Source organism: Monodon monoceros, unplaced genomic scaffold, assembly GCF_005190385.1.
Source record: "Monodon monoceros isolate NGI ecotype Baffin Bay Population unplaced genomic scaffold, NGI_Narwhal_1 Super_Scaffold_6, whole genome shotgun sequence".
NCBI classification, from domain to species: domain Eukaryota; kingdom Metazoa; phylum Chordata; class Mammalia; order Artiodactyla; family Monodontidae; genus Monodon; species Monodon monoceros.
The window spans coordinates 56,154,405-56,167,399 of record NW_021703783.1 but is presented as its reverse complement, the minus strand read 5'-3'; the positions used below and the strand labels follow the sequence as shown (position 1 = coordinate 56,167,399).

Below are 12,995 nucleotides of genomic sequence, written 5' to 3'. Positions count from 1 at the left end.
TTACTTAATATCCTTTCTTACTTATGTGGCTAACTTAGTCCTAAAATTTTGTTTGCAAAGAAGATATTAACGATCCTTGGAGGAGAATTTGTTTAGAGTCTCTTCTTACAGGTTTTATAAATTTAGTATATTGAGGTACTCTACAACCTAAATTGAAAAAACTACTAAAAAAGCAAAAGCAGCCAATGATCAGACAGTATTTGTAATCTTTAAAATCCGAACATAAAGAGACATAATAATAAGACCTGTTTTCACTATTGCCTAATTAATTGTGATGGACCTTATTCTTTCATTTCTTAGTTTAATCCATCATTAATTGCTATTTTTGATTACAACATATGGATTAATATCTTACCAGCTCAAGGTTTTTATACTTCCAGTGCATGGTATGTATTCTGTTAAGGACAAAGTCTCAGATGTGTTATTTACACTCTATATTCATTTTCAATATTTCTTATAAAATTGTTCTCCATTTATAACTTAACTGATAAATGAACTGATAATGAAGGAATATACAAAATTATTCAAAGACAAAATCCAGTATGAAGACATTGAAACTTGGGATTCACTGCCATGCTAAAACCATTTAAAGCTGTCAGTTTTCACCTCCGGTATAATTCTGTTGATTCCTTTTTAACCTAAGATGTATTTTTATAATGATGAATAGAAAGGATTTTGTCATAGATAGCTGAATGAGCTGAAAAAAAAGAAAAAGCTTACCTATATGAGTAACATGCCGTTTGTAATACTAACATCTTTTAATATTGAAACATAATAGAATTATAAATCAGTAATAATCCACAGCATAGTGAAAATTAAATGATAATTTTAAACAAATTTGGTTGAAAGTCAACTAAAAACCAAAATATATTTTTACAAATATTTCAATATCCTTAAACATTTCAGTTTTCAAATTTCATATTTGTTTAAAAATTACTTAATTAATATTGATGGTATTGATGATTTTTCTTCAAAGTTCTTTAAAGGCATTTTTAATTAATTTTAATGCCATAATAAAACAGTTCAAATAAGATTTTTTAAATTGTATAATATATAATGCATACCTAGATACATAAGGCTAAGTAAAATTAACTCACACATTTGTGCAAATGAACCATGCTGCCTTTATAAAATATAAGCAAAACTGGATAATTCAAACATATCAATATGATATTACAATTGTAACATTTCTTCTGAGATATGTAAGATCACCTTTCTTACTCAGCAGGAGCTGGCTGAATTTATGGTAGAGAAATTATATCATGACTTACAGACATCTTTATATTTTACCTTGGTTTAAATACTATTCAGATCATACTTGTAATCATGACAGATAACTAGATAATCACATAATAATTTAAACATCAAAAAAGAGTGGCGTGAAATAAATATATATTATCACTCATGCTATGTCACAGGTGAAAGCTTTTGAGCTTCTGGAAGTTGACAAATGTCAGTATTTGCAACTTTTACGTAGTGCCACTTAAAATAAATTTAAAATTCAAGTTCCCAAACAACATATACCCTGGGTTCTACTCCATAATAACATAGTCACTTACTGATTAATGGAAGCTTATACAAAATGAAAAACTTACATTAAATGACATATAGAAATCATACCCTCCCTCTACTTTTTCTTCTAGGATGCTCTAGGACATCACTGCTTAAGGTACAACAAATCCTACTTCAGGTTCAGACGTACAGGTATGGGTATAATGTGTACAACTCTTTATAGTGACCTCTTATTAAATCATTTAATCCTAAAGTAAAAACAGCAATAATGCATCAAAAATTTTAGCTACTTTTTGAGTTCATCACATTGAAGAAATATTAAGTTCTCATTTTTCTGTATATTGAAACATCCTATATACTTAAAATATAACTCATTGGTTACTGTTACCTTCTCTATTTTAAGGGATAATTTATCTTTGTTATCAAATACTGCAATCTAAAATACTTCTATTTAGAAAACGTACCATTTTGAAATCAGCGTATAAACAATCAGATTCTATTTAGTTCTAATAAACAAAAATATTTTGGAATAGTACTGTTTACATTTTGGGTTACTTTTCCTTTTATTGGATAGCTAACTTTTTTTTTTCATGCATCGGTTGGTATTTTCAGTCATATCTGATGATAAGATAAGCCCAATGTAACACAGGATCAACCTTTCACTTAGAGTTCCAAACAATTAAAAAGTGCACTTACCATGTTCCAGCCGGGGTAGAGGTAGTCTGTACCAACAAACTCAAAGTAGTGAGCAAATCCCTCCTTCAGCCACACGTCTTCCCACCACACAGGAGTCACGAGGTCACCAAACCACTGCCGTGACAAATGAGTGGGCATCAGATAAAATCGCGTCTATCCCAGAATTATTTTATCTAAAATTAAATGTATTAAATTATGATTATCACAACTGGAATTCATTCCCCAATTGATTTTGTGATCTTAAAATATGTTGTGGCAACACCATTGATTTATTTGACTACTTGCATGACACTAATTATCTATAAATGCATTCAGGGAAGAACAAAAACAAAATGTTCAAGGAACACAACAAGAAGATTTAACCTGGAGAAGAAAGAGCTCAGGGTAAAAAAACTGACAACAGCTATCTTCAAATATTTGAAGACCTAGTATATAGAAGAAAAAAAGGCTTGGGTCTTATGGCCCTACAGGGGACAAATCAGTATTAATGGATGGAAATTAGGGTTGTAGATTGGTAGACACTGCTAAAAATGCAGGAGACCCTCTAACAGACTGAAATGGATGAAGATGGAAAATACTACCTCGAGAAGTGGTGAGCTCATCACAGGAAGTACCGAAGCAGCGCCTTCCAGTGGCAGAGGCAATTCACAGACGACATCGGCTGACTGAAGGAACTAATAAGGGCTTTAAGATGCTCCACACCTGACTCTCCATGATTCTGTGATAATGAGGGTTGGACCAAAAAAGTCTCTCTAAGATCCCTTCAGGAAAGTAATGTTGTAATTTATAATTGGTGTTTTGATTAGATCTGGATACATTACTCTGAAATCCTTGCTGAGTTCACCAAAGCTTAAAGGAATTCTTTTTTCATTAAAAAACAAAACAAACAACAACAAAAAAAACATTATACGTGAGAACTATCCTACAGACTTGGGATTTAATGATGAAAAGTCAGACAATGTCCCTTCTCAGGCAGCTGACACTTTATTGTGGAGGAAGGGACAATTAGGTGAGATAGAAAATAAAAAATAAGCAAACGAACAATACAATTTCAGATCTTATTAAAGTGTGATAGGAATGGAGGATGGGTCACTTTAGACTGTAAAAACAAAAAGATTCTCTCTAAGCAGATGACATTTGAGCTCAGACTTTAATGATAAGAAGAAGCCATGAGAAAGCCTCAGGCAAGAGGATTATAGGCATTTGTAAGTAACCCTTAGTGTGAAGACTGTAAGTGGGAGTGAGTTATTTAAGAAGCAGAAGGAAAAGGCAGTCAGACAAGTATCAGATCATAGCTTTACAGCTTTAGGAGCTAGAGGAAAGAGCTTGGTGGCTGAGCATTTCAATATTAATAAAGTATCACTTACCCAAGAGGATCTCTAATAGAAATACAAAGAAGAGATAACTCTGAATATGCTGATGACCACAAAACAAATGATATTTAAAACATTTTCTGTTCTTGATCAGAAAGTAATGTTTCTTCTCCCTTAAATTGAAAGCCTGTCTTAAGAATTGTGACAATAAATAGGTGAGGAGAAACGGTAATGTAGAAAATAATTTGGCAATGATAGTGGAAATTATTATGTGTTTCTCCCAGCTTCTGGCTCATTTCCGCATAGTAAGTAGCCGAGCACCACTAAGCTAGAACAAGAAAGTAACTGAGAATCTGGAACAAATGAAATCCAGTTCTAGAAACAATTATCAGTGTGTTCTTATTTCAACAGAACTCTACATGTAACTCGTTTCTAGGAACGTTCAAAAGGACACTGATTTGCGTCAAAGAATTGTATGTTTAGCTGGAAACCATTTTTAGCACAATAGAGGAGCCCTGGTTATCTCTGCAATGCACCCCCTTAAGTCTCTGCAGCAAGGAACACATGCCCAAGCTGACCAGCATGACAGGTACAAACGTCTACAGGTTCACTGCAAAAGGCTGACATATAGGTAAATGGTCATATGGCCTAGAACAATTTATCATGAAGTCCCTATTCATGTATTGTCATTTAGCTGTTCAGCCTCTTTTACTAACAACATTTTCCACCTCACTCTTTCTTAAAGTTTTCAAGCTTTTTAAAAAGATTTTGGGTAGGTAACAACTTGAAGTTGTACAGTATCACACGGTGATTTCTGGTGTTTTCACTTAAAAACCATCCATAGTTTCTGGTAATCAGGACAAAGATTCCTTTTTATTAGCACAAACGTTTATTTTCAGTCATTTTTTTCACTAGAATCAAGATTCTAATAAGCATTGTGAAATCTCTGTAATACCTTCTGCTCATTGTAAGACAGTACATAAAATCAAAATGAAATTAATTTTATCTTAGCTTCATGATAAAGCTGGCTAATTTACATAAGAATTTCTAAACATGTCAAGACAAAAAAAATATCAATCATTTGAGAACAAACGGGCTGTCGCAGAGTTAGTGAAAGACTTCCTAAGTGTCTGTGTGATGGGAGAAGGGGAATAACAAATTGATTTCAGCAAAAGCAAATTTTGACATGTACACAAAACTCAGCTGCATCTTTCAGCAATGCAATAAATCATTGCCATCACTGCACTCACCATATATACACACCAATAATCACAAGAAAATACAGCAAGGTTGACAAAGAATAGTGAGTGGATAGGGTCTCCAAAGAGGCTGCTGGGTAGCAGTGCCGTCTCACTCCTCAACTAAACTGAATGACAGTTACTTATTCAATATGATCCGTGTGTTTGCTTTCGTTTGTGCCGTCACTTGAGAACAACCTATCTTCCAAAAAGAACTACATGGTGCTCTATACAATTAAAACTTAATTGGGAGGATAATAACTTAGCTCCTAATCTAAGTATCTGAAATCATTCTACATTCTCGATAGTTTGCAATTATACTTACACCTGATCCTTTTTCTCATACCTGGTGACATATCTCATGAACAATGACCATGGTGACATCCAGCAAATAAGAAATAGATGAAACACTGGGATCCAGCAGTATTCTTTGTTCCACAAAAATACTTAGTCCCCAATTCTCCATAGCAGCATACGGATGCTTAGGCACAGCTAAAAGATCTAGAAATAGAATAAAACAATTCCAAAGGCTTTAACAAACATATCAGATTCTAAATTCATATCCGACAAAAGTCCAGAAATCCTAATTAGAAGAAATACTTGTTCTTTCTCAGTAATTTTTTTTTTTCTAAATTAAACTACCTGCCATTTCTACGTGACAGCAGAAATATAGGCTATCACTGTAAATGCTGGCCATATCCATCCATCACAGTTCATTTTCAGACCCAGTGCTGTAGGAGGTTGGAAGTATCAGCACCATTATTGATGGGCCTATCCTAATAAGTTGCAGAAAGTCAAGGAAACCAAATGCAGCAGGAATCTACAGAGTCAAAAGGCATTGTGCCTTCTAATGAAAATATATTCAGCTCAGTGCAGTAAATGCTGTACTCTTGCTTTTACCTCAATATTGTTCAAAATAAAACATTTCACATCAGTTTAAAAATCCAACATATCATATTTCTAATTGCTTAATTCTAATGTATTTTTTGAGTTTTGTTAAAAATAAAATATTACATGTAAATATAGCTCAGATAGAGAAAACTAAAACAGTAGATGTAGTGTCAAAAGGACTATTGAGGGGGGCTTCCCTGGTGGCGCAGTGGTTGGGAGTCCGCCTGCCGATGCAGGGGACACGGGTTTGTGCCCTGGTCCGGGAAGATCCCACATGCCGCGGAGCGGCTGGGCCCGTGAGCCATGGCCACTGAGCCTGCGCGTCCAGAGCCTGTGCTCCGCAATGGGAGAGGCCAGCATACCACAAAAAAAAAAAAAAAAGGACTATTGAGGGAACCTGCAGACTCTGGTTCTGGTCCTGCCTCCACCATTAATTAAATATATGACATCAGTAAATCACTTTAATTTCTCAAGACCACAATTCTCTCACCTATAAAATAAGGTTATTGGACATCATGATCTCTAAAATCCCTTCCAGCTCCGAAAATCTATGATTAGGTGATTCTAAGATTTGTGCTTATTTTAAAAGGTTGTAGAGGTATTATCAACGTTTGCTTAAGGTGACACAGTAAGTACATGCTTTGATGCACTCCCTCTGCTCAAACACATAGCAATGTTAAGTAAAATATTAAAAGGAAAAACTGAAAATCATCTCCAGGCTTGAAAATAAACCTCTCCATGGACCAGAAATGGTACATAAGTGCAAAGCAGTGATTGCATGTGAAGCCACGGGCAGTGGCATTTGGGAACTGGATCCAGCAGGATTCACCGGAGTCAAAGGCATCTAAGCCAAGCTGATAACTTGTTGCCGGAGGCTGACGTAGGGCATGCATGTGCTGAAGAACTGAATATAGCTGGTGCTCAGTGCTGCTTGGGAAAGCTAGCAAGCGGCAATGTAAGGATTTGAACCCAGGCAACCTGGCTCCACTTTCCCATGTAAACCCTGGACTAACTCCCTAGGATACGCAGAAAATAATGGTACAAAAATGTTTGCTGCAGTATTCTTTGTAAGAGTGAAAAGAGAAAACTGCAAGCCTTTCACCGAGATAACTGACAAAGAAACTGTGAAATAATTCTAAAAAGCAATACCATACAACAACTGAAATAGTCTTACCACTAGATTCTAACACTACATGTATCAAAACGGATAATCTGAAAAACATAATGTTGAGGGAACAAATAAGGTGTAGAATGACCCTTACCATATACTACTTAAAAACAAGCAGAATAGTACCATCGATTGCAAATGGATACTCACACATTCACACATATACTCAGACAGACAGTAGTGGTAAAATGCACACACAGTCACACACATATAGGAATGATAAACACCAGATTCAGAATTACGATTGCTTCAGAAAAGAAAGAAGGAAGAAGGAATCAGGGACAGTCTCTTAGGTTCCTGGAGCCAATTTCAACATGTGTGCATGTGGGGCGGGGACGTGGGAGGGTTTGTCCCACACCGTCTATAAATAATTCTTGGATTCCAACAGAGTGACCCAGTATTCAACTCAATTCCGATACCATCTACCCAAAGATAGGATCAGATTCCACAGGTTAAGGGTTCAGTCCTACAACACTGCACCCTCCATCCCTACTTCAAAAACCAGTCCCAAGCCCAGGTTGTTACCTGTGCTTCTGACCTATGGACTAAAGATAAGTCAAGTATGGCCCCTGTATCAACTACATGGAAACATGACAGCTTAACAGAAAAAATAAAGAATAAAAAGTCCTGTGAAAGAGAGAGAAAACAGATTTAGTTGGAGAAGTTCTTGAAAGAGATAGTATCTGAGTTGGACTTCCAAAGATAAATAGGATTTCGACAGGCAGACAGAGGTACTATATGCATTCATTTATACAAGTATGTATTTATTGAGCATCTCTTTTGCTCAATAAAAGCATTGTTTGTTCTGTCATCCAAGCTCCTTGCTCCCTGCTCTCATGGCACTTGTATTTATTTGTGGGTGTGTGCAGGAAGAAGAGGCTAATTAACAAGTAATAAATGAATGAAAGAAATTTAGTAAATGATAAATGCTACCAAAAAATAATTCAGTAAGACAATGATTGACTGGTAGGGTGAAATGGGTGGAGTGTGGTCAAAGCAGGCATCTCTAAGGTAATCACATCTCACCTGAGATGTGAATAATGGTAGAAGCTAGCTGTCTGAAGATCTGTGGAAGTATTGACATATTGTTCTAAGAAGAGGGGACAAAAAATGCACAGGTCCTAAGGAGGAAATGAGGCTAGCATATTGGATAGAATGAAGGTTGGTGTGGCTGAAGCATATAAAGGAGAAGAGTATAGTTGTGAGAATTATACAAAGTGCAAGTACATAACAAATAGACATACTTCTACTTAAGATTTTACCTTGAGACCTTCCTTAAATATGAACAAACCAGGCAATAGAACAACATTGTGCCAACTCTGCCTGCCACCAGCAGATGGCAATAGCAGTAGCAGGTCTGGGGCCATTTACTTGTAGGAACACAGGGACTTATGGACAAGCCTGTTGCAAAACAGAGGCTTGCTGGAGTTCTCCAAGAGCCGAGAGTACTCAGGTTCCCAAGACTGAGTCAACAAATCAGGCCGCACACTGGAATATGGAGTGGCTCAAATGGCACGGAGAGAAAATTCTAGACATGGGCCAGATGCGAGTCTAAGAGTTTGGAATAAAGAAGGTACAGCCAGGGGCAGTCATCAGACAGCAAAAACCTGACTAGCAGCCTAAGCAGGTGTGGTGAGGGGGCAGCTGAAGGTTGGTGCCAACGATCTCAGGCAATGGTGACCTAAGTAGGCAGCTGGTGACAGGTTGGTTTCCAGAGGTCTAAGGGCAGAGAAGTCAGACCCGAGTAACAAAGCTGTACTTCAGCCAGACAAAGACTCTTGAGCAAATGGAGTCAGATTCAGATAAAGTGATTGAGAACAGAGTGAAACACAGAGGGATCAAGCACAGGAGGCAGCTTCTCAGATGCTCACAGGCTTAACAATAGATACAGGGAACCATGTCTACGGCTGGCAGAAGGAAAAAAAAAGAAAATTTTAAAAATTAGATTACGCTACTACAGACATAATAACCTATCAAAGTACTGAAGAAACTTGGATTTTGTTCTAACAACTATTGAGGGATAATTTAACTGTGTCTCTCTGCTCTATACCTTTATCTCATAAACAGTTCTATATTTTGAGAATACCTTCAGGAGGCATATATCCACATAAAGACTTGTGCACAAATGTTCATAACAGTTTACTTCCAATACGCCCAAACTGGAAATAATTCCAATGTCCATCAATAGATGAATGGATAATGTGTGGTATAGCCATACAATAAAATGCTGTTCAGCAATAAAAAGAAATGAGCTATCAATACGTGCTACAACGTGGATGAGCCCCAGAATAGTTATACTGAGTAAAAAGGAAGAAAAAATACTTATGTTGTACGATTCATGTCACTTACATAAAATTTTAGAAAATGCAAATTCATCTATAATGTCAAAAAGCAGATCAGTAGTCACCTGGGGACACAGATAGGAGGGATTAAAAACAGCAACAGGAAAGAATGTCTCTATGTGTATAACTGAGTCACTTTGCTGTATGGCAGAGATTGGCACAGCCTTGTAAATCACCTATACTTTGATTAAAAAAATAGCAACAGGAAACTTTTGGGGGTGATGGACAGGCTCATTATGGTGATGATTTCATGGGTGTATACGTATCTTAAAACATCAAATTTTACACTTTACATATGTGCAGCATACTGCATGTCACTATACCTCAATGAAGCCGTTAATACCTTCAGTAACTGAAATATTCTTTTGCTTAACTTTGAAGATAATAAGATTTATTTACAATGAATTAAATTGTCTCAATTTTTGCAAAATAATTTGTCATGAGGCTATATCCATTAACGTGTGCAACCACAACTCTTTAATATGCCTTGAAAACAGAAGTAAGAAAACTCTAATGTTTCAGAGTCAAATTTACTCGGAAATTAAAAGAAAATCCTGGATAAAATTATGCATAGGAGTCTGCTCCCAATTAATTACGCTAGTCCTAAAACTATACGCAGATAACAAATATTCATATAATACTAGTGAATGTGATTACATAAATCACCATAAAAATCTGACTTTCTCTACTTGTTCCCTTCAGTGCACTAGAATTTACTTTCTATCTTTAACACTATGTTGAAACTGCTGTCGCTAACTAAGAGCACAAAATCTCATGGAGACCTCTGAGTTCTTACTTTTTTTTTTTTTTTTTTTTGCAGTGCGCAGGCCTCTCACTGTTGTGGCCTCTTCCGTTGCAGAGCACAGGCTCCGGATGCGCAGGCTCAGCGGCCATGGCTCATGGGCCCAGCTGCTCCGCGGCATGTGGGATCTTCCTGGATCGGGGCACGAACCCGTGTCCCCTGCATCGGCAGGCGGACTCTCAACCACTGCGCCACCAGGGAAGCCCTGAGTTCTTACTTTTTTGATACTGCCAAGATTTATCACACTGCTCATTAGGGTCTGTCATAGAAAGATATCCGTGTTTCTCCTCCACTTCCCAGATTAGCCTTTCTTCTTGTTGTTTTTGTTCTTGTTTGTTTAATTTTCTTGTCATCTTCTGATTTTTGAAAACCAAAGTTCTAGGATTTCCATCTGCGTGTGTGTGTGTGTGTGTGTGTGTGTGTGTGTTTTAACTCATTCTACTAGTTTTCTTTTAGTGTTCTCACCCACTCCAATGTCATCTGTCACCACCCATATGCCCAGATAGCTCTCTTTGAGCTCCAGAGGAAAATATCTAAGCACCTTAGTAGTAGACTGTTAATTGATAGTCCCCCCTCCACAGCCACTAATGTACTATTCCTTCTAGAATAATCCTCTCCCCTGTAATCTGGCTTAAACTTTAAGAAAGCTTTGCAGCTTCCTCTTTTGGACTCTGGGGAAGGTCAGTCACCAAGAAAAATGTCCCACTACCCTAACAACACCATGCTAAAACGAACCCTGAAACCACGTGGAAATGTTCGAAGAATCATCAAGCAGGGTCTTATAATACATACAAACCGAAATCCAATCTCCAGCATTAGGAGCAATGTTCTGATTTATAACTTCATAAACTAGAAGTAGACTTTAATGTATTCTACATTATTAGCTAACCACTAGCAAAAAAACCATGTGCAATACCAGGCCTCTCCTCCCTGCCACAGTCAGATTCTGAGCTCAAAGATCAGCAGAGTTTGTTGTCCAGGATCACTTCCCCTCTGGTGACAAGTCATGCTGAATATAGCTTACAACTAGTTTTGCCTGATGTCACAAACCAAACAGATATGTAGACATTACCAAGTTCCATCCAAGAAAGAACATTAGATTCTGCAGTTCTGCTCATCAGTTCCATGGTTTCACTGTTTGCCGTGCAAAGTGCTCTTCTGCTCCTTTAAACTTCTCTGCTAAGTATCACTCAGAGGCACTCCCTCCAGATTGACAGACACATTCTGAACTTTGCTCTGGTTCTTCCACCCCAGATCTATCCTGCTCTCAAATCCCCAGACTTCTGCACTAACTCTTCCTTCTGTTTCCTTCACCCTTTAAATTTCAGCCTCAATACTATCTTCCATGCGGTGTCCTAGCAGCATCTCAATCACAATCCAAGTTAGCTTTCCAGCACTGCAACCCTGCCCTTCTTGGCAGAGGGCAGTAGACATAGCAGTTAAAAGTTGGAGCTTTGGAGTCCACACTGCTTGGGATCCAAACCCAGGTCTAACATTTACTGGCTATGGAACTTCAAGCAAATTGTTCAATCTCTCCCAGCTTCCATCCCCTCATTGATAAAGCGGGGATAACTTCCTTGCAGGTTGTTGTGAAGATTCAATGAGATGGTCCGTTTAAAGCACTTAGTCCTAAGCACAAAACGTGATAAATCAATGCCATCGCTATTTGGGATCTTTCCAGTTCATCCTCACCTTGGGGAATCAGATTCATGACAGGCCTTAGCTTGAGAGAGGAGGAATCTTGTCTTCTAACAAAGATGAAATGTTGGCTAATGTGTTATGCTAGGCATTCTGATTTCTGAATTGAAAATGTTGCTTATGATGTAAAGCAATACAGGACCTACCGAAGAACAAACTTTAAAAAAAAAAGTCATAGGACATTCCCATTTTATTATTCAGTGACCCTAAATAAGTTTTAAAGGTATAGCAGGTTAAAAAAAAAAAAGTTGTGTTTTGATTATGCCATGACTAGCACTTGAAGATAGTATTTACATAAGCATTCATGCTTAAGTATTAAAAAATAAAACTCCCTGCTCTGACAATTACCACATGTGACTAGTATAAATATAAATTGCATTTGAAATAGTAATATTGATAAGATAAAATTCATAGAAGTCCTCTATTACTGGTATTTATAAAATGAGAACCAACGTCTTCCTTTCAAGTGCATGTTCTGAAGTTGTTTTTACTCACAAACAGATTAGGTACTGAATGGCTGTTTTTAAGTTCATTTGACAAAGAGGAATTTAAGCTTTGCTATCCTTGGATACATTTCCACCAAATTTAAGACCTATATGGGAAAAGAATCTAAAAAAGAGTGCACATATGTATATGTATAACTGATTCACTTTGCTGTACACCTGAAACTAACGCAACATTGTAAATCAACTAGACTCCAATAAAAATTTTTAAAAAAAGAGTGAATTGGTCCTTCAAAGCTTTAAAACAGAACACACTTTCTCCGGATGGACTTTCTATTTGGACATATTTCCATCAAAAAAGATTCGTTTCAGCTACATACTTTAGCCTGTAACAGAATTTTCATCAGTACCACTTGTATTCACTAGCTTAGCATTTAAGCTCGCAAACTCCTAGCATTCTCCTGAATTAGCGTTAGGCCCTAATATGCACTCAATGTTTTTGCTGACCCTCCTGCACACACTCAAAAGACTTTTTTTTTCATTTCTGCAATCACTTTTCCTCAACACTTCCTGATTACTGTCAATTGCAAAGGAGGAGCACTTTTCATGGTTTGTCTAATTCCCTTTTTCCCTGAAAAAGAATTTTTATGCCAAAGGACTTATCCCATATGCACAAGGAATGTTTGTCATTTTCTCACCCATTTAATTTTTAAAATTAGCTCTACTTTGATTGCCATCATCACATTTTGCATCTTCTCTCAAGCACTTCCAAAACTTACGGTCTTTACTTTAATGGACATGATTAGGCATAAACATCAAAAACACACTAAATGATTCCTATCACCATCGTCTGGTGACAGGCCAACTTGATTAATGCTTGTTCTATAACAAA

The 12,995-nt window shown here is 37.0% G+C and overlaps 1 protein-coding gene across 1 annotated transcript in view; it reads right to left on the bottom strand.

Annotated features, from left to right (window-relative positions):
• Positions 1 to 12,995, bottom strand: part of TRHDE (thyrotropin releasing hormone degrading enzyme) — a 385,919-nt gene that overhangs the window by 182,088 nt on the left and 190,836 nt on the right. The window contains exons 4-5 of the mRNA XM_029205012.1: positions 5,106 to 5,260; positions 2,209 to 2,322 (exon numbers count right to left, since the gene is read on the bottom strand). Of these exons, the coding sequence (XP_029060845.1) occupies positions 2,209 to 2,322; positions 5,106 to 5,260 (269 nt within the window). The remainder of the gene's footprint in view (positions 1 to 2,208; positions 2,323 to 5,105; positions 5,261 to 12,995) is intronic.